Source organism: Acomys russatus, chromosome 18, assembly GCF_903995435.1.
Source record: "Acomys russatus chromosome 18, mAcoRus1.1, whole genome shotgun sequence".
NCBI classification, from domain to species: Eukaryota; Metazoa; Chordata; class Mammalia; order Rodentia; family Muridae; genus Acomys; species Acomys russatus.
In genome coordinates, this window is record NC_067154.1 from 20,061,375 (window position 1) to 20,083,208 (window position 21,834).

General features: G+C 46.2%; 1 protein-coding gene across 2 annotated transcripts in view; it reads left to right on the top strand.

Annotated features, from left to right (window-relative positions):
• The window catches only part of Enox1 (ecto-NOX disulfide-thiol exchanger 1), a 218,783-nt gene that overhangs the window by 53,721 nt on the left and 143,228 nt on the right, over positions 1-21,834 (top strand). For both annotated transcript variants that reach the window (XM_051160858.1, XM_051160859.1), the window contains exons 3-6: positions 5,996-6,169; positions 7,310-7,516; positions 10,810-11,043; positions 20,772-20,984. In XM_051160858.1, coding sequence (XP_051016815.1) covers positions 5,996-6,169; positions 7,310-7,516; positions 10,810-11,043; positions 20,772-20,984 — 828 coding nt within the window. The remainder of the gene's footprint in view (positions 1-5,995; positions 6,170-7,309; positions 7,517-10,809; positions 11,044-20,771; positions 20,985-21,834) is intronic.

Consider the following 21,834-nt stretch of genomic DNA (forward strand, 5'->3'; position numbering starts at 1 on the left):
GAGATGCAATGCTGCCCACTTGTCAGGGTCCCTCCATACCATGTCCCTGCCCCTCTTCTAGTCCCCAGGACTTGCACAAGCTCAGCCTGTCCCAGGACCTATGGGTACCTCTGGCCTTAGGCAGGAGAAAATGCCCAGAGCCCCAACCAGAACCTGCGCTGCACTGCATTCCTGAGAAGTAGGGTGTCACCTCCTTTGCCAAATCCCAGGCTTTGGTTCTGGCATCAAAACCCCCTTCCTTGCTTCCCCAGCCTGAAGCTCAGCGGAGTTAACCTGCCAGCTGCTTAGCAGGTCTTAACCTCTGGCCCTGAGTTCTTGTTGCTAAACCCGTTCCCTATGGGCTGAGTCAGAGCCCTGAACCAAAGTGACCTGTGGCCCATAACATGTGGACAGGGTATGCTTTCCCTGCCTGGGCCGTTATCATGGACAGTCTGTGTATTTAGCCGTTCATCAGAACATCCCAGGCTCGGGAGGAAACCTGCAATGTTCCCATTTACCATGATAGCTCTCTCCTTCCTCTTACTCTCTTAGAACACTGTGTTCTGCCTTCCGGGCCAGACCTGGTTTTGGCACCGACAGCTTGTCTCTGTCCCCCTCAGCCCCAGCCCCAGCCTGTCTTCTCAGTTCACACCTGACCTAGTTATACGCAGCTTTGATCTGGGAGAGACCCAGCTGCCTTTTTTTTTTTTTTTTTTTCCTTAACGAGGTCAGCTTCTCACCTCCAATAGGACTGTTTTTGCTAAGGTGTCCACTAGAAATGACAGAAAGCAAGATCAAACCACAGTTTGGGAAGAAACTGGAAAGAGCCAAGGAGGATGGGGGCAACTCCCGCAGAATAAGATCCACCTGCCATATAAACATCTGGCATGCAAGGAACTGCCACTCCAGCAGGAAACACAGGGACACTCACCAGCTTGCATAACACTACCCCTTCTGTTTCTGCAAGGTGCCTTGTCCTTTCTCAGAGTATCAAGGTCACCTGTCTTGTGTACCTCCTGCTGGACCTTGGGAGTCACTTGGAATTCCTCGTACTTATGAGACTTCCTGCTAGCAGTACCTGTCATGGATAAATCTTAGAACTGGCTCATGTAGTCAACCTTTTCTTTGGGCTTAGGGCCCATCAAAGCCTGTGGTTTCCCAAGTATTTATATACTTATCTTTGGTAGACTGCAGCAGTGGTAACTGCTCAAGAAAATGATGAATGAATGAAGGAAGGAAGGAAGGAAGGAAGGAAGGAAGGAAGGAAGGAAGCTAATAGTTCATCTGTCATCCCAATAAAATCCTAAATGCAAACTCTCTGAAAACAATATGCCTATCTTTTCAAGTCTGTGCCACCAGCTAGGCAGGAAGCCTCAGCAAATTTAAGGGCCACAAAATGAGTTCAAGGCTAGCCTGGGCAACTTAGTAAGTCTCAAAACAGAAAGGGGAAAGAGGGCTGAAGGCTGAGCTTAGCGATAGAGTGCCTGCCTGGCATGAGCAGGGCCTTTGGTTCAAACTCCAGTACCAAAAAATAGACAAGCTCAGGGTCAGGACTCAAACCCCAGACTATGAGAGGAACCCACAAACCAGACTAGTCTTTTACTCTTTCATCTTCCCATCTGAAACCAGAAACACTAAGTTCTCCCTCCTGCTGCCTGTGTCTTTAGACCCAGGGACACAGAAGAACTAGACAGGGGCTAGGTATGACTAATCCTTGGATGCCTATACACAGTGTCTCAAAGGGCAGTCCTGTTACATCTGTGATTGACCCCTCCCATGCTGCAGTGTGAACTGGCTCCCTCTGGGTTGCTCTCACCCATGAGGCAGGGGAACTGCTGTTCAGCATATGCATCACCTCTGCCTGTGTCTGCTGTGTACTGTACCAGATGTTTGGAGCCTCTACTTTGGCTTTCCCTGTGCTAGTGCATAATACACTTTGATGCTGTTTGAGAAATAATTTCCATTTATGCAAATGTTGTTAAAATAATGTTTCATGTTTTGATAAAAAGGAAGAAAACACTGATCCCTTCCTCCTTTTCCACTCACGTACTAAATCTCAGACCCTTTGAGGTCCAGCATAATTTAAGTGTTAATTCCTTCCTAAGCCCCTTCAAGCCCCTGCTCTCACCATGCAGATTTCATTAAACCTCACAGTCTCTTCCCATTGATGTCTCAGAAAAGGCAAAGTAACTCCTGTTCCATACTAAACATTCTGTTCAGGAATATACCGTCTTTTGTCTCCATCTCCCAGTATTTATCTATTTGGCCTCGAGATAGAAAGCAGACAGACGTCTGTTCTGTTCAAACTAAAGGCGAAGGCAAGCGCCAGGCTCCCATCTCATTTGTGGGAAACATCTGTTTATTATAATGCACGGGGCTCCGGTTTCAGGGTTTGCAGTCCTGAGCGGCTCCAGCCTTAAATCATCCCGAGTTGGCAAACAACAGCGAGGCCCAGCCGGCCAGGAGCGAGACAGATGAAGCCTGTGTACAGAAAGAGCACAAACAGGCTAGCATTTCCACCAGCGGGATTAGCTAATGCACTCCACTTGTGCATTCCCCTCTGGACGCAGTGATATCAGTGACCATGACATTGAAAGCCTTAATGCCCCAGAGACTCTTTATGACTGTCACCTGCATCAGCAAAATAGTGTGTGTGTGTGTGTGTGTGTGTGTGTGTGTGTGTGTGTCTGTGTGTGTGTGTGTGTGTGTGTGTGTGTGTGAATACAGATACAGGTAAATAATTTTACAGGTACATATTAGATGACTGAAGGCCAAAGCTATACCTTGCGCTGGCAGTAGAACTTGGTACAGTGTTAGCGTTTTTCCAAGTGGCACTAGTTTTGAAGGCATGCAGGGGTTCACGGGGAACAGCAGAAGCTTGGCACCAAGAGAAGCCAAGGGAGGCCTTGCAGCATCAGCTGAAAGAGGAGCAAGCCATTAGGCGGCAGCAGCCCTCCAAGGTCTCTGCAGCATCAGTTCCTTCTTCCAGATTCCTACCCTGAGTTCTTGCCCTGACTCCCCTCTGTTAGGCACAATAAGCTGTGAGATACGATTAACCCTTTACTTCCCAGGTTGCTTTTGGTCATGGTGTTTATAACTGCAATAGAAGAGTAACATAGCAGTGACTTAAGCTGGGTCATTTTAAGAGAGGACATTGAAACCCTTACATTATACATTTTTAAATACAGAGCCAGACCAGTTTTCCAACTCTTTCATTTGTCTGCTTCATGATATAGGATGTTTTACTTAAATTCTTTAAATGTCCATTTCTTTGTCTGTGAGGAGTCATAACACAATGAAATCTTATGAGGAATTTATGAATAACCAGTTTGGGTCTCCTCTCTGTCGATTCTAAACTTTTGAACATCGCTGTTCTGAGCCCTGTTGTCACAGAATTCTGGAGCCCTGGAATGCTGTTGTTCCAAGAGATATGCCAGTCTAAGCAACCATGTCATAGTTTAAGAAACTGAGACCTGTGGTCATAGAGGACCTGCCTAGAATGCCTGTGTGATAAGTTTGTAAGAAAGTGGCTGTTTAGCATTTGCACTTAGGGCTTTTTTTAAAAACACGCATGCCACACACCCAAAATAAAACCATCTGACTACAGCCAGGCTAGTACCCTGGGGTTACAGGTCAGGGTTACAAGGCTTAGGCCACTCCACCCAGGGAGCAGTGGACATGCCTGCGGAGCTTGAAGAGTCCTGTGTCTTTTCCCTGAAAGGAAAAGACAGACCTCTCATATCTTAAATTTTCTTTATAAACCCCATCATTGCTTTTGCTGTCAGGTTTGTCTAATCACCCATCACAGCTAGCTGAAAAATAAAGCCCTAGAGAGAGCCCAACAAGAATGAGGGGTGCAGGAAAGTCAAAGGGTAAATACCTATACAGAGTCAGGGAAAGACAGGAGATGAAGAGGCAGTTTAATTTCTTCCTTGTTGCTGGAGAGATGGTTCAGCCCTTAAGAGCGCTGGCTGCTCTTCAGAGGGCCAGGGTGCAATTACCAGCACCCACATGGCAGCTCATAACTGACTATAACTCCCAAGATTTGATAACCACAGACATACGTGCAGGCAAAACAACAATGCACATAAAAATAAAAAATAATAACAATAAATTAAAGCTGGGTGCAGTGACATATGCCTGTAATCCCAGCACTTGGGGAGGCAGAGGCAGAAGGATCTCTGTGAGTTCGAGGCCAGCCTGGTCTACAATGTGAGTCCAAGATGGCCAAAGCTACACAGAAAAACATTGTCTCAAAAAAAAAAACCCAAAAAATATAAATAGATAAATAAAAATAGTTTCTTCCCTGTAGAGTGGTGGAGTTTTGCCATGTCCTCTCTCGATGTGGCCATCTGCTTATCTGTGACTTATCTTACCAGAGATATTTGTTGTTTTCTACAAACAGAAAAATCCCCAAAAGAGGGATCCCCTTTGTACTTAGTTTTGAAAACACCCCCATGGTTAGAAAGGGCTTACTTTGTTTTTAATGATAGATAAATCATATCCATATGCTTTAAAGTTTCAAAGTGTGTACACATGGGGAGCCGGTCCCATATAACTACATAGTTGTCCTTTTCACGGTCACGCCATTTCCATTTCAATATCTACCTCATTTGCAAAGAAAGTAATGTCTATCACGGGAAGCCATAGCCATTAGCATGTACAGCAGATCTCCAGGACCCGCCTCCCATCCAACTCTGTGTCCCTTTTGACCAACCTCCTACCCAGCCCCACCCAGCAGAATGTCACTCACCGTTCTGCTTTGTAATTCCACGAATTCAACTGTCCTTTTTTAGATTTTTGCCATTAGGCACACTCAGCTGTATTTGTAAGCCTGGCTTATTGAACTTAACAGACATCCATGATGTCACAGATAACAAAAGTCCCTTCTTTTTATAGCTGGCTAGGACTCCACAGTTCACACACCACAGTCTGTTATTCCAGCCGTCTGCTAATACATCTGGGTTGATTCCCCGTCCTGGCTATTGTGACTCATGCTGCAGAGCGCATGGGAGTGCACATGCCTCTTGATTCATTCCCTTTGGTATACACCTACCAATGGGATCACCGGGCCCATGAAAGATGGTGTTTTGGGCTTTTTTGTTTGTTTGTTTTTTACTGATTTTTATTTATGCTGGCTGCATTTTTACATACAGGGACTCTCTTTTCTCTGTTCTTGCCAAGACTTACTCTCTTTTTTTAAACCCCTGTATATCACCTTTGACATTACTTGCTTTATTGTCACACTCAGAAATCAATTCAGTGCTTTATATGGAAAATCTATCCTCTTTGGCTCTGTTTAGTTTTGTAGTTATTTTTGATACAAGGCATAAAAACTTCAGCAGGATGGGCCAACTGTTTATTGATGGAATAAAAGGAAGAAAGTGTGATTATATAATAGAATTCAGACATATATATTGCTAATTTTACACCTGCATGCCTCTAGCCCAGTCACAGCAATTATAATCACTCTCTCGTGTCAGGCCCTTCCACTGGGGGAAATGGGCTGGGTGGGACCTGAGTGATCCTTACAAAGCCTGTACATATAAATTGAACTTTCCCAAATGTAGGTCACTTGGGCAAGGAGGCACTTTTGATAAGACTAGGAGGACAATTAGATTCGCAGGGCACTTCAGCGTTAAGTGCGCTTTCCACATTCTAAATGATAAGGCAGTGTAAACAATACCCTAACATTAAGAAACAGAAAATTGCATTCCCAGTAACAGCAGAGCATCACGGCCCGTGGCTTCACACTTTACTGTGCTGCGCTCTGCTCCGCTGCACTAGTATTTTGAGTAATATAATTTCCTTTTTGTTTAGTTGTAGCTTCTTTGTTTTCCTCCTCCTCTCCCTTTACCCTCCCAGAATGGCTTTCTATGAGGGTTACATCATATGCCAAGAGAAACTCCTCCAAAAGAGAAAATGTGAAGTCAGCTAAGCCAAGCAAGACAATACAGACAGAAACTACAATGTGCTGGAAATCTCTAACCAAAACGTTGTCTTCTGTGCTTTGCAGACTCCATCTGTGTGCCAGGCTTCGACCCAGGCCTCAACATGATGACAGGAATCACCCCCATCAACCCCATGATACCAGGTCTGGGACTGGTACCACCCCCACCCCCCACGGAAGTGGCTGTTGTCAAAGAAATTATCCACTGTAAAAGCTGTACTCTTTTCCCCCAAAATCCAAGTAAGTAGACGCGAGGCATATTCACTCATCCTATAAAATTACTTTTTCTTTCGAAAAAGTATTGTGTTCATTTTCAGATGTGAGACATTCTCCCCAAGGCCTTCATCTCTGCGTTAGGGCAGGTACTCAAGGGTGTGTCCACATGTCTGCCCAGTAACTGAATAAACACTGTGAAGCCAGTAGGCGCTGAGACTTCACGTGTAAGATTAAGAATCTTTTCTAGTTCCAGTGAACTAGGATTTTTCTGGAAGGTATTCTGTGAAATCTATCAGCCTTTCTTCATAAATGGGAGAAAAAGTCTGAAGTGTGTCTTGCTAGTCAGAAATTGGAATTAGTCTGGCAGTTAGCAATTTGAGGAAAAATAAGGGGTGGGAGGAAGATGCATCTCGGAATTTCTGGGCCAGATCACATTCACTTGACCTATATATTTGATTAATTTAGCCTCTGATACTAGGTTTATAGGCTTAAATAGCTAGAACTTTTTAAATCCATATTAATCAGTGTAGCCTATGCGAAGTGGACTTTTCAGGAGATTGCTTTAGTAATCTACATATAAACTAGGCAAAATGTTGTGACAGCATACACTTTTATCTTTCCATATGGCCTCCTCACAATTTAATAGTGTGCTCATTTAAAAGTGAATAATAAGCAAGGTTTCCTTCAGACTCAGCATTTTTCAGCCAGGTAAGTATTGTCACATGCTTTGACGGGCTGTGTTTCCCTCTTCTCTGCGATGCCACCCCTTTATCTGGCAAGAAGAGAAAGGGGTAACAACCTGGGGTTTTTCATCATGCTGTCATTACGTCATGCTCTGTTCTCTATGGAGCTCTTTCCTCTCTTCTTCTTTGTCTGTGCTATAAAAGAGAAATGAAATTATGCTAACGCGTGTTATCTTTTTCTCGGACAAGCGTAGCCCCTCTGTAGAAACGGACAGGAGAAATAAAGGCTGGGAGGGGGAGGGGAGGTAGATGTACAAGAAACATGACAGCTAGGGCATGGGGTGGGGGGGGGGGTGGGGGTCCGGGATATAAGGTGGTGTAAAAACTGACTGTGCCTCAGTCTGGAGAAAACTCTGCCCGATGAACCTGGTACAAAGCTAACTACTAAATGACAAACCCCTGTGTCCCCTTGCGATATTAGATCTCCCACCTCCGTCCACAAGAGAACGGCCTCCGGGGTGTAAGACTGTGTTTGTCGGAGGCTTACCAGAAAACGCTACGGAAGAAATTATCCAAGAAGTGTTTGAGCAGTGCGGAGATATCACAGCCATCCGGAAGAGCAAGAAGAATTTTTGTCACATTCGCTTTGCAGAGGAATTCATGGTTGACAAAGCCATTTACCTCTCTGGTACTTTGCTTTACGAAAAGGGGTTTGCTGGGCATTTTGTCCTGTTTTGTGATGTTGATTTGAGCTCATTCCCTTTTGCCTTAATGCACAAGGCTTCTGGTAGTTTGGGGCTGGGGAAGGAGGTACCAGCCTTTCAGCTTGCCTGCCATGTGCTCTTTGTTAAGCCTGTGCCTCTCCACAGGCAGGATTTCCTACCATCCAGTCTCGAGGAATTCCACGGAGTTTCTAATTAATGCTCTCAAGTACGAATTAGATGAAAGGCAATATTTTGAGTACTGAGGACCATTATTATTATTGGATGTAATCCTCCGAGAGAGTAAAGTACTCTCTCAGAGTAATTTCAGTTTTTTAGAAGTGCATTTCCAATCTTCACCCCAGGGACAGTGAAGCAAGACCCCACACACACCCTCCTTGCAGGGAAATTTGTTCCTGGGCCTGTAATAGGCCCACTGTCATCACACACTTGGTAATTTAGCCTCCTGCTCTGCCATCCTTGTCCTTAGGACCAGTTTTTAGGAGAGTTTTCCGAATGTTAAAAGGAAGCCTAGTGCGGCCTTCCACTCTGTGGGGTATTTCTTTGGACAAGTGTGTGGAGTCAGTACACCAGACCTCACTCAAGTCACAGGACACTGAGGCTGATGTGTATAAGTGACTTTAGAAGTATTTATTTTTAGATTCCACTCACTGCCCGTAGCTCATCCTCCAGGGACATGTGTACAGTCTGCCACTCTGCAGACCACCTACCTCATGCTGAGCAAAGGCAAGCTGGGATGGAAAAGAATCAAACAAACCAGGCAAACACCACCCTTAGGTTTTCCTCCTAATATCTGCAGCCAGCCTCCACTGCCATGGCATTCTGGGAAAGCGCCAGAAGTGTTGAGGTTCTCTCACTACCTCAGAGACTTTCTAACCCGGGAAGGGGATGCAGAGACCAGTAAAAACCCTTACTGTGGCTCAGCCTTCAGCGTGAAAAATAAAGTCTGTGGAAGTGAGAGGCAGACCTAGAACAAAGCTATTTTGCAATACATACTCAACTGTTAGACTTTTGGGGGTACTGGAAGGAACAGGGTGTGGCTTCCCATCGGCCAATTGTGGATAAGCTCTCACACTACACCCTCTCTCTCTCTGCTGTGGACTAGTCAGTGTATCAGCCAGGACTCTCAGGCAACATTTGTCTCATGGAGAAAGGACAGGTGCTTCTTTCCCATCACCACCTGCCCGGAAATCTGGGTTCCAGTCAATCAAACCATGCCCCCTCTTCCCAAACTTCCTCCCACGTGATGGAAGCAGCGGTAGGTGAACGCTCCTTTTCACCACTAATACAATCCAACTTTGAGACAGAACAGAAAAGTCAGAAGATGCTAACAAAGATGAACAGTGCCAAATGCAGACATACAGAGGAAGGTACAGACTTAAACTCCAGGGCTCTTTAGCAGATCTTTTGTAGGCAGAGGACCCACAGGCTCCACTTAAAGCCTTCCCTGCCTGAGTGCAGAGAAGATGCCTCCAGCTTTGCTAGGGTGCAGCTGAGAAGGTCCGCAATTCCAGCTTATGAGGACGGAGACAGGAAGGAGAGAAGATTGCCTTCCCCTCACCCCCCAGCCCCTCAGCCCCCACCCCTGCCCGCTTTGTGTAATCGCCTGCAAACCCAAGTCCAGCTGGAAAGCCTAATTTTAGGACCACTTTCACATTTGAGGGCCAGGCTAAGTTTAGCCTTAGGCTCGTCAGAGTCTCTTCGAAGGCTGTAATGATGGTGCTGTGATGAAAGAGGACCGGAAACACTTTAGAAAAGTGACTCTCTGGATATGATCAGGGAAACTTGTTTAGCCGGCTGGAACCTCTGGCCAGTGCATGGCCTGCTGACTTCACTCTCCTCCGCCTGCCACCAAGACATGCTTTGCTTCAGCACTAATTCTGCTCATACGCATCACCCACCAATGGATACTGTTGTTCCCAGGTGCTTTAGATGAGCCCTTGAAACCTAGAAGGGAGTTCAATCAGATGAGATCCGTCCTTAGCAGATTTTTCAAAGCGTGAAGCACCCTGCTGGGGGAAAATCCAGTTTCCACAGGCATTTGTAGCTGAGTTTTAACCTTCTCCCACCTCCACCCCCACAATGCTCTGAGCACCCACTGAAATGTACCACAACAGCACACACAGCACGGGGCAACAGCCTCGCCTTTTTCCCAGCTGCGTCCAATTTGCAAACCCCTTGTAAGGCAAAGGTGCTTACTCTTGCTCCCTTCCTCTACTAGCCCCTGGCAGATATGCTCCCACAAGCTAGAATTTATGTTGTGAAAACCTGAGCACTCCAAAGTGAAGAGCAACCTCGCGTCGAACTGGGCTTTCTTTCAAGTTAGGCTGGCTTGCAGCATTCAGTGCTGTTAACCTCTCACGTAGCCTCCTCCCTAATCTTTATACCTGGAGGAGCTCACAGTAAATGCCCTCTCCCTACAAAGATCCCCAGCTACCCCCCCCCCTCTTTTTTTTGTTTTCTGGCCTAGTTTTGGGCTTTTGCACAAGCCTCCTATGGCCTTCAAAGATGGCACGGACAGTTTGTATGGTACTATAGGCCAGGTGAGGTGCTGTGGGGCCCCCTTGATTGAAGGTAAAATACTCTCCTGCATGTCCCAGACGATAAGTGGAAATAAAACAGCATTGCAGAATTGCCTGGGTAATTGTGGCGTTTGTAGTGGCCGAGAGGGAAAAAAAAAAAAAAAAAAAAAACAACTGAGCGGCAGTGTTTGCTAGGGGACTGAAGCAGTAGGCTGTGAGTAAAGTTCTGAAATTTACTTTGCAGGCTCCTTCAAATATCATAGGAGCCCTTTATTTACTCATTCCCTGCCTCTTTGAAGAAGAATTTAAGAGTGCTCATGCAATAGAGTTATAGTTACATCGAAAACAAAAAGCAAGACCATTACTAGGTTGAGAGAGAAACATACCACAGGCCAAAATGGTTTCCCAACTCCCTGGAAACCATGGGGAGGAAGGAGTGGCCAGGATTTAGTGCTTGGGTCTCTGTTGGTGACACAGGACTGGAGCAGGGTGAGGGTCCCTCTGAGAAACTTCCGTGGGTGGCGGGGACGGGGGGTAGGGTGTGCATTTATCTCCACATCTGTGCCTCATGATTAACCGGTTGGAAGGATGCCTGCTTTCCCATCTCCTAGAGGGAGGACAGTTTCTTCTCTTGTTCCAAGGCCAAAGAAACCAGTGCATGGTTGCCTAGCTTGTGGGAAGCTTGGACCAGAAAGTGTCCCCTAACCTGAGGTGACCTGGCTTTCCACTGCTTTTAGGTTACCGAATGCGATTAGGGTCTAGCACGGATAAAAAGGATTCCGGCCGCCTTCACGTCGACTTTGCCCAGGCCAGGGATGACTTTTATGAGTGGGAATGCAAGCAAAGGATGCGCGCCAGGGAGGAGCGGCATAGACGCAAACTGGAGGAGGACCGGCTGAGGCCGCCATCACCGCCTGCCATCATGCACTATTCAGAGCACGAAGCTGCCCTGCTGGCTGAGAAGCTGAAAGGTAAGAAGGAAACTCCCACCGGAGCCTTCACCTCCGCCTTAGCCACTGATTAACTGGTGAAGGAGAAAGGAGATCTCCAAATGCCAGATCCACGTGTGTACTGTCTGTGCCGCGGACAGCATGTGAGTGGGAGAGAGCTGTATTCTGCCTACTGCCTGGGCTCCATCATTCTCCTAGCGGTGGGGGGTGGGAAGTGGGGGGGTCGGGGAAGGCGGTGCGGTGCGCATGCATGCTCTGTGCGTATTTAGGTCTGTTAGCGACCAAACTGAGTGAGCTGAATGACAACTAGGATTTTATAGGTCAGTAGTGATCAGAGCTTTGGAGGTTGATGGGTACCTTCAGTCACAGGGGGCTGGGGGGTGGGGTGGGGACGGGGGGGGGGGGGGGGGGAGTCACAGCTGCCACTTGCAGGTGTCTACAAGTAAACAAAGCAAGCAAACAAAGCAGATGGCCTCAGGGTCAGTCGAGGCATTTGCATCACACTCTGGGAATGCCAGCAAGTGTGAACAAAGTGGGTGAAGGTGTCATGAGTGTAAATTTAAAGGTTATTTCTATGCCCACTCTAGCTCCCAAATCATGAGATGGAGACCTCTTGCATTTATAATAAGCTTTAAAGCACTACGGCTGGGCAGATTCTCATCCATTCTAACCCATCTATACTAGCCTGGCCCACTTTCCAGCCATGTGCCTTGTTACCAGTCCTCTCGTCCGTCCTTGTCTGCTGCTCCTGCTCCATCTTTGTCCTCATGGTGACTCCCCCGTGGTGGCATCTTCCTCCCCTCCCCCTCTTCTCTCTCTCTCCCCTAGCCCCTCTCCCTCCCTCCCTCCTCATCTCTTTCCTTCCTTCCATCCTTGGGACTCCCTAACTGGGAACGGAAGTCCTGTCCACTGTCTCCTCTGCCCAGTCATTGGCTCTTTGGTTTAACCAATGGGAAATAACTGTGGAGTAATTTTTATACAACATTGAGACCAGAGATTCCTCAACGGCATTGGCAGTCCCAGAGTCTGTTATCATCTAACTCACGTTCAGAACAAAAATTACAGTCATAAACATGAACAGTGTAAAATAGGAGAAAAAATATCTAATAAACCAAAGACATCCATTGACAATCGAATATACAGAGACACACCTTAATATAAAGTGAATGAAAGTCAACCTCTACACATGAATGTCTTCACAGAGCAGGTGGCATTTAAACTTGGAGGGATAAACAAGGTGACTTTCTCCCGACTTAGGTTCACAAAGGCAACCTAGCCAGAGGCTGGAGCCCAAAGAACAAAGATGCACAGGAAAGAAAAGAGACTTTGGCACAGGCACTGTGTTCCTACAGGAAGGAGAAGCGCTCAGTGTCTCAGGCACACGGGGAAGCCCCAAGGCCCTTGCTGGCTTTGGTTGTGTCCTGTAAACAATGGAAAGAGGGCCTCACAGGGTTCTGAGAGAGGAGAGGTGCTATTCGTCCTCAGGGCCATGTTACTGGCAGGATCTTAAATGTATGGAATGGCCTTACTGGAGAAAACCGTCAATTTTAGGAAGACTGGAAATGGCATTCTATGCATTGTCTAAAAAGCAGGGAATGTGCTTCCGGCCGTCGTTCCTGTGGAATCTGAGGACTCCTAATTAGCTGCAGTTGCCACTGAACTGTGTCTCTCCAGCCACCAAGTGCTGCCTGATGGCTTTCTTGGTTCCTGCCCAGATGCTCCAAGAAGGCCTGTAGCATAGGCGTAAATATACAGACCTCAGAGGCTACCCCTCATTAAGAAGCATATGCAGCCAGGCGTGGTGGTGCACGCCTTTAATATCAGCACTCTGAGGCAGAGGCGGGCAGATCACTGTGAGTTCGAGACCGGCCTGGTGTACAAAGTGAGTTCAGGACAGCCAAGGCTAACACAGAGAGACCCTGTCTCGGGGGGGGGGGGTGGGGGAAGCATATGCAATGCAAATTCAGCCTAAAAATTATCAGAAGTGCTCAAAATAAGAAAGAACAATACTTATGACCAGGAATGCTCATTGGAATAAATACTTTTTTAAAAATCCAGTGAATTCTGTGGTCCCACCCTGTGGTCTCTGTAGCCTGACTTTCTTTTAGCCCTAGCTAGCTCCGTGAGTGGAGTGTGAGACTCTGAAGATGGGTTAAGTCATGGCTACACCTTAGTTCTGCACTGCATGTAGGAGCTGCCTGAAGGTTTGACGTCTACATGATGTTATTTTTATGAAGCCAACATCAAAGGTGCCAATTGCATGTATAGGGTACATGGCGTTTGCCTCTGCTTTTGGAGCCTAGCAGATTGGGATGTCAATTTGCTCGAGTAATTTGTGAGCCTTGCCATTTCCAAAATGTATATTTATATAGATGAGTATAATTTGCAGAATTCGGAAGCTGTACCTTTGCCAAGTACTGTGTGATCCCTTGAGGAGAGAACAGATTGGAAATTTTAATAGATGGCTCTTACAGTAGAATGAACTAGCTGCAGATACATTTTAGGCAAGAGTCAGGTAATATCAAGCTTGACAATTTCAACCCAGGCACGGAGTTTGGAATATAAACAGCATTTAATTGCTTGGGAAATTGGCAGCCTCGGAGAGGAAATCCACTCTCTGCTCCTTATAACAACGTAAAGGCAGGCAGGAGGAGCCAAGGAAACCATTTCCCTGAAGATGATTTCATTGATGTGGGGATATAAAATGCAGTCAAGACGGAAGGTACAGAAACCTGTGTCAGAAAGGAAGTGAAAATGCAATCTGAAAAGACCTAATTGGATTTGATTTTTTTTCCCTCCTCTGAGAAACCTTGCTGTCTTGGGTTTATTAGATATCTTTCTCCTACTTCACCCCATACGTGTTTATTCTTGTAATTTTGTTTTGATGATGGTCCACATTCAGCAAAATCTCTATCAGTCAAGTCTTTATGATGACCTGCAAAGCTTTCCACATAGCTGCACACAGTAGGTGTTGGGGATATTAGTTCTTTTTCTCCCTCCACCAAGTATTCAAATCTGTGGGCATATTGCATTTCTGGCCATTCGAGCTACAAGGCATGGCTGCAAATCAGAGAAGTGATTCCGTTCAGCTGGCTGCCAATCAGTGGAGAAGTGGTTGCTAAGTGTTTTACAAATACCTGGCACTGGGTACTAGTGCTAGGTACAGAGGAAAGAGAAAACACCCTGCCAGCTCCTGCCTCGTAGAATCTAGGCCTCTTGGGTAATAGAGGAAATGACAATCCATCCTGCATTTGCTACTTACAGTTGTGGGTTGTGATGCATACAAACACTATTAACAACAGTGTGCCTAAGGTGAGTGGCAACTGCAGGATGCTTTCCCTGCAGAGATAGCCAAACCAGTGACGTCACAAGCCTGAGAGAAGGGGGCATCTTCAGGGACCCCATCCTCCCCCATTCACTAGCTGCCAGGCTTTCCGAAGCCAGAGGAAACACTTGAGTTGTAACCGTGTAGTGAGTGTCTGAGGCAGAGAGTCACCAGGCATCGGTTTCATTAATACAAATTCTAAAACAGAAAATCAGTGGGCACCCTGCTAATTAAACAGGCATTGTTGTGGGACAATTCAACTTAATGAAGACTGACTGAGAAGTAACTGCAGGGACCTGAAGTTGATGGCATGGCTTTGGGAAAGCGAGAAGGAACTCAATAGCACCATAATTATACTTTATTGGAAACAGTGGCACAAGGCAGACGAGATAATGAATTCCAGTGTTTCTAACATGAACCGAGCAGCCCTGAAGGGGCCTAGGGTCTGGGCCGCACAAGGAAGAGATTGATTCGGCCACGAAGAAGCATTCTATCTTCATTCACCAGAGATTTCTTTCAGCAAGAGCATCTTAAAATTTTTCCAGTACTTTGTCCCATTTGGAAAGATGCACAGAACCTTTCATTTTGAAGAGTCCCCCTCTGTCTGTCTCTGTCTGTCCCTGCCTCTCCCTCTGTCTCTGCCTCTCTGTCTGTCTGTCTGTCTCTCCCTCTGTCTCTCCCTCTGCCTCTCCCCCCCCCCCCCCCCCCCCCCCCCCGCCCCGTATCAAGTGAACTTCTAACAAAGTTCTTTAGCCGGTGCCCTTGGGATCCCCTCCCGTGTCATTGCGACCTGAGTTCCCCCTGGGATTGTGCTCATAATTTTCAGAGGACTAGGCTCATATTTGCATAAAGTATGGCTGGCATCAGTCGGCAAGAGTGGAAGCGGTGCTGGCATTCTGTAGACGGTTGTCAATATTTACGGTTCTATGAAAGTAAAAAATCGATAATACTATGAGCCAAGTGGACATTCCATTAGCTAACCGCCAGACCTCCTTCCTCAGGCAAGGAAAAGCTGAAGGCCAGGGAGCCTCCTCGAGAGGCACTTTTCTTGGGTGTTATTGACCTTCATAGAGGCCGGAGAAGCCATTTCATTTAGAAACGTTTTGCTTGGCCCCGCAGCGGAAACAATCAGTGCGCTTTTGTATTGCCCTCTTAATTTGCCCATTTCATAAATACTGAGTAATTGAGGAGATTGTGTTGGAACAGAGGGGGGCATGCACCACTTGTTTAGCCTTTATGTGCTGTTCTGGTTAACTGGTGCACTGACAGCTAAGCAGTCAAGAAACAACAGTCTTCCCTAGGCCAAATTCTCCTTGGAACCAGTCTTATCATCTTACTGCTTCTTCATTAATGAATGAGCTAAGTAAAGTCAGCGGGGCATGCCCAATTTGCGTTTCCAAGATGGTCATGATTTCTCTGCCACAGATTCCTTAACAACCCCAGGAGTGCGCCTTTTTAGAGGCATGATGGGTGCTACCCTCACAGCTAAAGCTCCTGGTTTGCAGAAGGTGGCAGCACTTGGTAAATTTTAATCAGATTGATATTTGGATAGTTGCTGGGGGCTGGGGGTACAGACTGATGGGTAGTTTTCTCGCCCCCTTGTGCTAAGGGAGATTTAGCTCTGGACAGACCAAAGCCAGGCTGTGAGCACAGGATAAGAAACTTAGGTGGGTCTTTATTTATGGCTGGATCTATGAAAGAATAGTAGGAGAGCTTCCATGATTGAAGAGAAAGAAAAAAATTAAAAAGATAGTCCACAGCGCTTTTTTTTTTCCCCTCTAAGAAATAAGCACATACTGATTTCTTGCTATGGCAGAAGCTGGAAATTCATCATGTAATTCTCTTTACAAAGATTTAAATTTCTACTGAACAAAAATCCCTTGCATTATTACAGAGAGTTATTTGCATCATTCATTTTCACAATTTATGTTCTGTCTCTTCAGAGCTGTAAAATAGTCTAGTCAAAGACAAAGGAAAGCGCACACCCCAGTGGAGCCGGAAGTGGGGGGTGGGGGACGGGGCAGCTGGCCCATGCCCTCATCCCACTGTGAGGATCTGAAGCCATACAGCTCTCTGATAACATTTTCCTGGTTCACAGTGACAATTGTTCTTTTATTGAAAGTGAGGATTTAGAGACAGACCCTTGCAAAGCTCATAAAAATCACATCAAATCCTTTCAAAATTCACATAAATTTTAGTTACTACTTTCCACTTCAGGTTTGTGTTATCTCTCAACTTAGATTAGCTTCTAACCTGTTTACCTGGCTCCCTCCCCGCCACCCCCACCCCAATCATTTCTTGTAGCAAGTCTGAAACTACCAGGTGTTTGTTTATAAGGGGTGAAATGCAATCAGTCGGGGGTACTGAGAAAAGCTGAATCTGCATTTTTAACAAGCTCCCAAGGACACTTTGACTTGTAGACTTGGAGTGGCAAACTATCCTCTTGGCAATTTCAGTGTCTAAGATGTAGCCCGTGTTCCACAGACGTGAGGAAGAGGGCGCACAAGGTCGGAAGTAACCAGAGGTAAATGAGATGGCATGGATCCGGCTGGGGGCACGGAAGGACAAAAGATAAGCATTATTATTATTTACTTAGCTAGCCCTCTGAAGCTAAAAAGTTACTATTACCTCCCCCCAAATGAAACATGCTCTCAAAAACATTTTTTTGAATCCAGGAGAATGTGGTTAGAGTCTTTCTGCTGACAGGTACTTTCTGCTTCTCCTGGTGTCCCTGATATCACGCCTAACGTTCATCCCCAATGCTCGTGACCTCAGAGGCCTGCCTCTCTGTCAGGACGTTCACCTTTAGTAGGCAATGACCGACGTGAGAATCCTCTTCAACACAAAATTGGGCATCTTTATTATCAACTGTCCATCTTTTAATCCTTGAATTTGAGACTTGCTGGTTTAACTCACTGTATATCTTTGCGAAATAGATAAAATATGGACTACAGACAGAAAGTGACCAGAAAAGGTTCCAGTGTGTTTGCGGAAGCTTCATTATAACAGCTCTTCTCTTTGGGCGCACGCCTTTAATCCCAGCACCCAGAGAGGCAGAGGCAGAGGCAGAGGCAGGTGGACGGCTGTGAGTTCAAGGCCAGCCTGGTCTACAAAGAGAGTTCCAGGACAGCCAGGGCGACACAGAGAAACCCTGTCTTTAGAAAAACAAAACAAATAACAACAGCTCCTCAACAGGAGGTAAAGAGAAGGCAGCCATCACTACACAGGGTGACAATGTCAGTGGTGTCCTTAGGGAATGGTGGGAAGGTGACAGCAGAGAGGCATGCAGTTCACACCCAGGAGGCAGAGAAACCTCCTTTATAAAGATGACATAAGCTGAGTCTTAAAACAGGAGTAACGGCTGGTCCAGGGGAATGGAGACTACAAAGGTCCCTAGGACAAGAGCATAGACGCAATGCCCAGGCGATTATCAGAACAGGCTTGGCAAAGAAGCAGATATTCTAAAAGGAAAATGCCAACTGGGGTGGGAGTCCTGCAAGCACATCTCCAGTAACCCAGGCAGAAGGGTGTGATGTGCTACGGACCCTTTTTGGAAAATACTAAGTAATCTGAAATGGGCAAACTGTCCTCAGCCCTTCACAGCACAGCTGTTTTTCCCCAGTTCTCGCCGCGGAAAGGCACATCTGCCCATTCTAGTTTCTAAACTTCACTCTGCTTGGAGTCGCGCCTAAGCATGGATGAGGCGAGCATTTGGAAGTTTCATAAGTGCGTCTTTGATGTGATTTTATGAGCAGCGTTAATTTCTTTCCACATGAATAGCTTTAATAATGCTGCAATCTAAATCCTGTTTAAATTAGTTTATATTGTTTTCTGCTTTCTCGGTGCTCTTTCCACTGAATACAAAATTGAATTTACAGTTGTGAATTGAAAATGACCATCCTCAATATGCTCCAGTAGCCATCCAGCAGGAGTTACTGAGTTTGGTGTTAATAAGTATAAATTAAAGTCACTTCTAGTGTGGCAACACATGTTGACTGGCATTTCTAAGCTAACATATTTTAAACTTAATGCGAATGTTAGCAGACCAGTCGTCATCAGCCTGCCACTTTCAAAGGTTTCAGAAACTAAGACGAACTTGGGAGTTTTCAAAACTATATGCCTCTCTTAAATTAGTGGGACGCTTGGCAAATGGTCAAAAGGCCTCTCTGGCTACCTGTGTGTTCAGCTCTGGGCTTTCTGTTGCTCAGTCCTCACGGTGTTATTTTCTGTCTGACAACTACCCATCACCTGCTCCTGGTCACTTAAGAGCAACTTGTGTCCCAGTTGTAGGGGTGAGGAGCAAGAAGTCATGCTTTTTACGCTGAGCAAACATGCCTTTTAAAAAAACATTTAGAGAATGGATGAAAACCCATGTACCAGGGCCGAAATGCTGAGCAAGATGAGTGATCCCATTCTTTCCTTTCTGTTTTTCCTTATGAGCTTAAAAAAAAAAAGTATTGAGGATTTTCCTTTTTCTTGGTGCTATATGGATAACTTACCACAGCAAGAGTAAAAGAGATAGTACACGAAGTTGGTGATCTTTTCTGTTGTGATTTTTTTTTTAAAGGGGAAATTTTTTCCCTATAAGCATCGTATTTAATCCCGCTGTCTGCCCCACGGTCCATTCTCCTAACATATATTGGCAGGGAGAGCGTGTAGGGAGGCCGACTTTGTTCTGACTCTGACAGTTGCAGTGGGCCTCCCGCAAGCATAATGCTAAGCGATGGGCCGCTCCGCGGGCTGAGCATAATGTTGAGTTGCATGACAGATTTTTATCTCACACGAGCCACTTCGGTCCACAGAACGAGATAAGAATCCACTGCAGCTGGACTTCACGGAGGGTTGGACTGAAATCCGAGCCTTAACACAGAAAACTGGAGTCTCTTTGTGGGTGTGCCTCTGCCTGTTCCCTCCTCTGGTTCAAGGGTGAGCACAGGTTAGATCAGAGGGCTGCTGGGGACCTTTGACCCCTAATCTCGGGAGGAAAGAATATATTGTGGCCTGTCTTCGATCAGCAAGAGCAGCTCTGAGTCTGGGGAAGGTAGACTGCACTTTGCCACAGGCTCCCGAGAGGGGAGTCCCGCCCTGATGTACCTAGCCTGTCCCCAGGCAAGTAACAGCTGGACCTGGCCAGGGAGGGGTGTCTCAGAAGAAGCGGGCTGAAGATAAGTTAGACAACATCCTGGGCAATTCGCGAAGCACTCCACGAATAGCGTACTGATAGCCAGGCAATGATTGATTTTTAAAAATCATGTTAAATAAAAGTAGAATTTCCTTCTGAGTCACCATCTGCTACCTGGAGCGTGTACATGTTTATAAACCTGAACAATACAGGAGGTGCCTCTCAGTCCTCCATGGAGCAGACAGGGGCTGGATAGAATAGACAAGACAGTGGGTAAGTATCTGCTTATTATGGTCTAGTTTTGCTTCTTAGTTTTGAGAACTAAGAGTCTGCCTACCTTCCTTGGTAAACAGAGGTGTTTTTGTATATCCCACTGCCTAGAAGCAGAAACGTACAAATGAAGGTTTTTCTCCCCTGCATTTTGCTTAGAAAATTCACAAGGAGCCTTCAGTGGCAGTCACATCGATTAATGTCCTAATGGCTGGCCTACAACTTCCAGCTGTAATTAACTTAATCACCTCCACACCTGCCTCCTCCACCTTCAAGCTGTACAACCATTCCCAAACAAGCAAGCCTGTTTGTTTTCTTGGAAATAGACTTTATCATTTATTTACAGATGAAGCGTCATTCCCCACTCCCTGGTCCCACCTGAGGCTCAAACCAAGTTTAAATGGGCTTTCCACTAGCCACCCAGAGCAAAGGCTGACCACCTTAGGGGCACACACACACCCTTGTGTAGAAAATAGGAAGTATTCCATTTTTCATTGTGACGAAACCTATTATATTAAACCAAACATGAAATGACTTTTGAATTTCAGTAAAACAAGCAATGACTTATTTCCCCTGCGTGCTTTGGGAGCAATATCTTCCATTACTAGTTTTAAAATACTTTTCCTGTTGTCCGCATGTTGACACTAAGCTATCTTTATAAATAACAAAAAATAACACACCATTATATAGCGTTTTTGATAAAGAAATAGGGTGAGGACCAATAGGTCCGTAAGTTTTCTGAGTCAATCTTATGAGAGCATACTGTAGGTCTGATGTGAGAACGAGGCAGCAAATGTTGGCTAAGAATGCCTAACATAGCCGGGCTCATGGAGGAGCACCTGAAGAAGAAGTTCTAGAAGGTTCCACGGAGCCAGAGGACAAGGAGAAAAGATAAGCCATGGGGTGACAAAGCAGCCTTCTAAGGAAAGCTAAATTGCCAAGTTATGAAAAAGTGCTGCTTCGGGTCACCTCACCTGTTTTGAGGAGAACCCGGATGAAGTGGCTTTCTCTTGCCTTCACCTTCTGTTCCAGATGACAGCAAGTTCTCGGAGGCTATTACAGTGCTGCTGTCCTGGATAGAACGCGGGGAGGTGAACCGGCGCTCTGCAAACCAGTTCTACTCTATGGTTCAGTCGGCCAACAGCCACGTGCGCAGGCTCATGAATGAAAAAGCCACCCATGAGCAGGAAATGGAGGAAGCCAAGGAGAATTTTAAAAACGCCTTAACCGGGATCCTCACTCAATGTAAGTAAACCTTTGGGGGCCATCTTTTTGGTTATGGTTTGGCCTTTGCTTTTGTACCCATTTATGTTCCCATGTGGGGGTAAGTAGTTCAGAAGTCTCCCATTTTCCTCCATATTGAACGGCACACCTCATAACCGATTCATGTTTTGTGGCATGTGGAAGAGTACGGACCCTGCCCTGAGAGCTTACTTCTCAAGGTGAGCAACATTTCTGTAGCTTTTCCTCAGAACGCTACGCCCGGACCCCAGGACAGGGCGGCCAGGCACATCTGTGTTTTATTGGACCCACCTAAGTTCACACCACACCTGCAGGGCAGCCACTGGTCTACCTGCGGGCTGTCCACACAGACCTGTATGCCCTCTTGGGAGGAGTGTCAGAGAATAGGCCTTGAACATGTCCCGGGGCTCTGTTTAGGGAGATGGTGCCGTCAGCCAAAACCCTCCTTGTGCTCCTTATGAGGTGAGCTTTGGCTCTCTGCACGGATGGCTCAGGAATAGACTTCCGTCCTTTCTTCATTTGGTGAGCAAATTGCCTTAAACACTTAACGCCAGTGATTTTTCATGCCTAGATCCTGAACTGATGAAGGAGCATAAATGGAGCTTTCTAATAGAACAATAGTCACAGTAATTACCCCAGGCTCTATGCAAAAAAAAGGGGCGTCAACGTTTCCTGTGGCACTCTGTGTCTCTAGTTAATGTCACAGTGGCACAATGCAGCTCAGCTGCTGATGGTTGGTCGATCTGTAAAAGCTGTTGAGTGACCCTGTAACCGGGCTACGGTCCATTCCATCCCAGGTGCAGGGACCCGCACACGGCAGCAATATATGCAATTTACACATTCATTCTGAAGA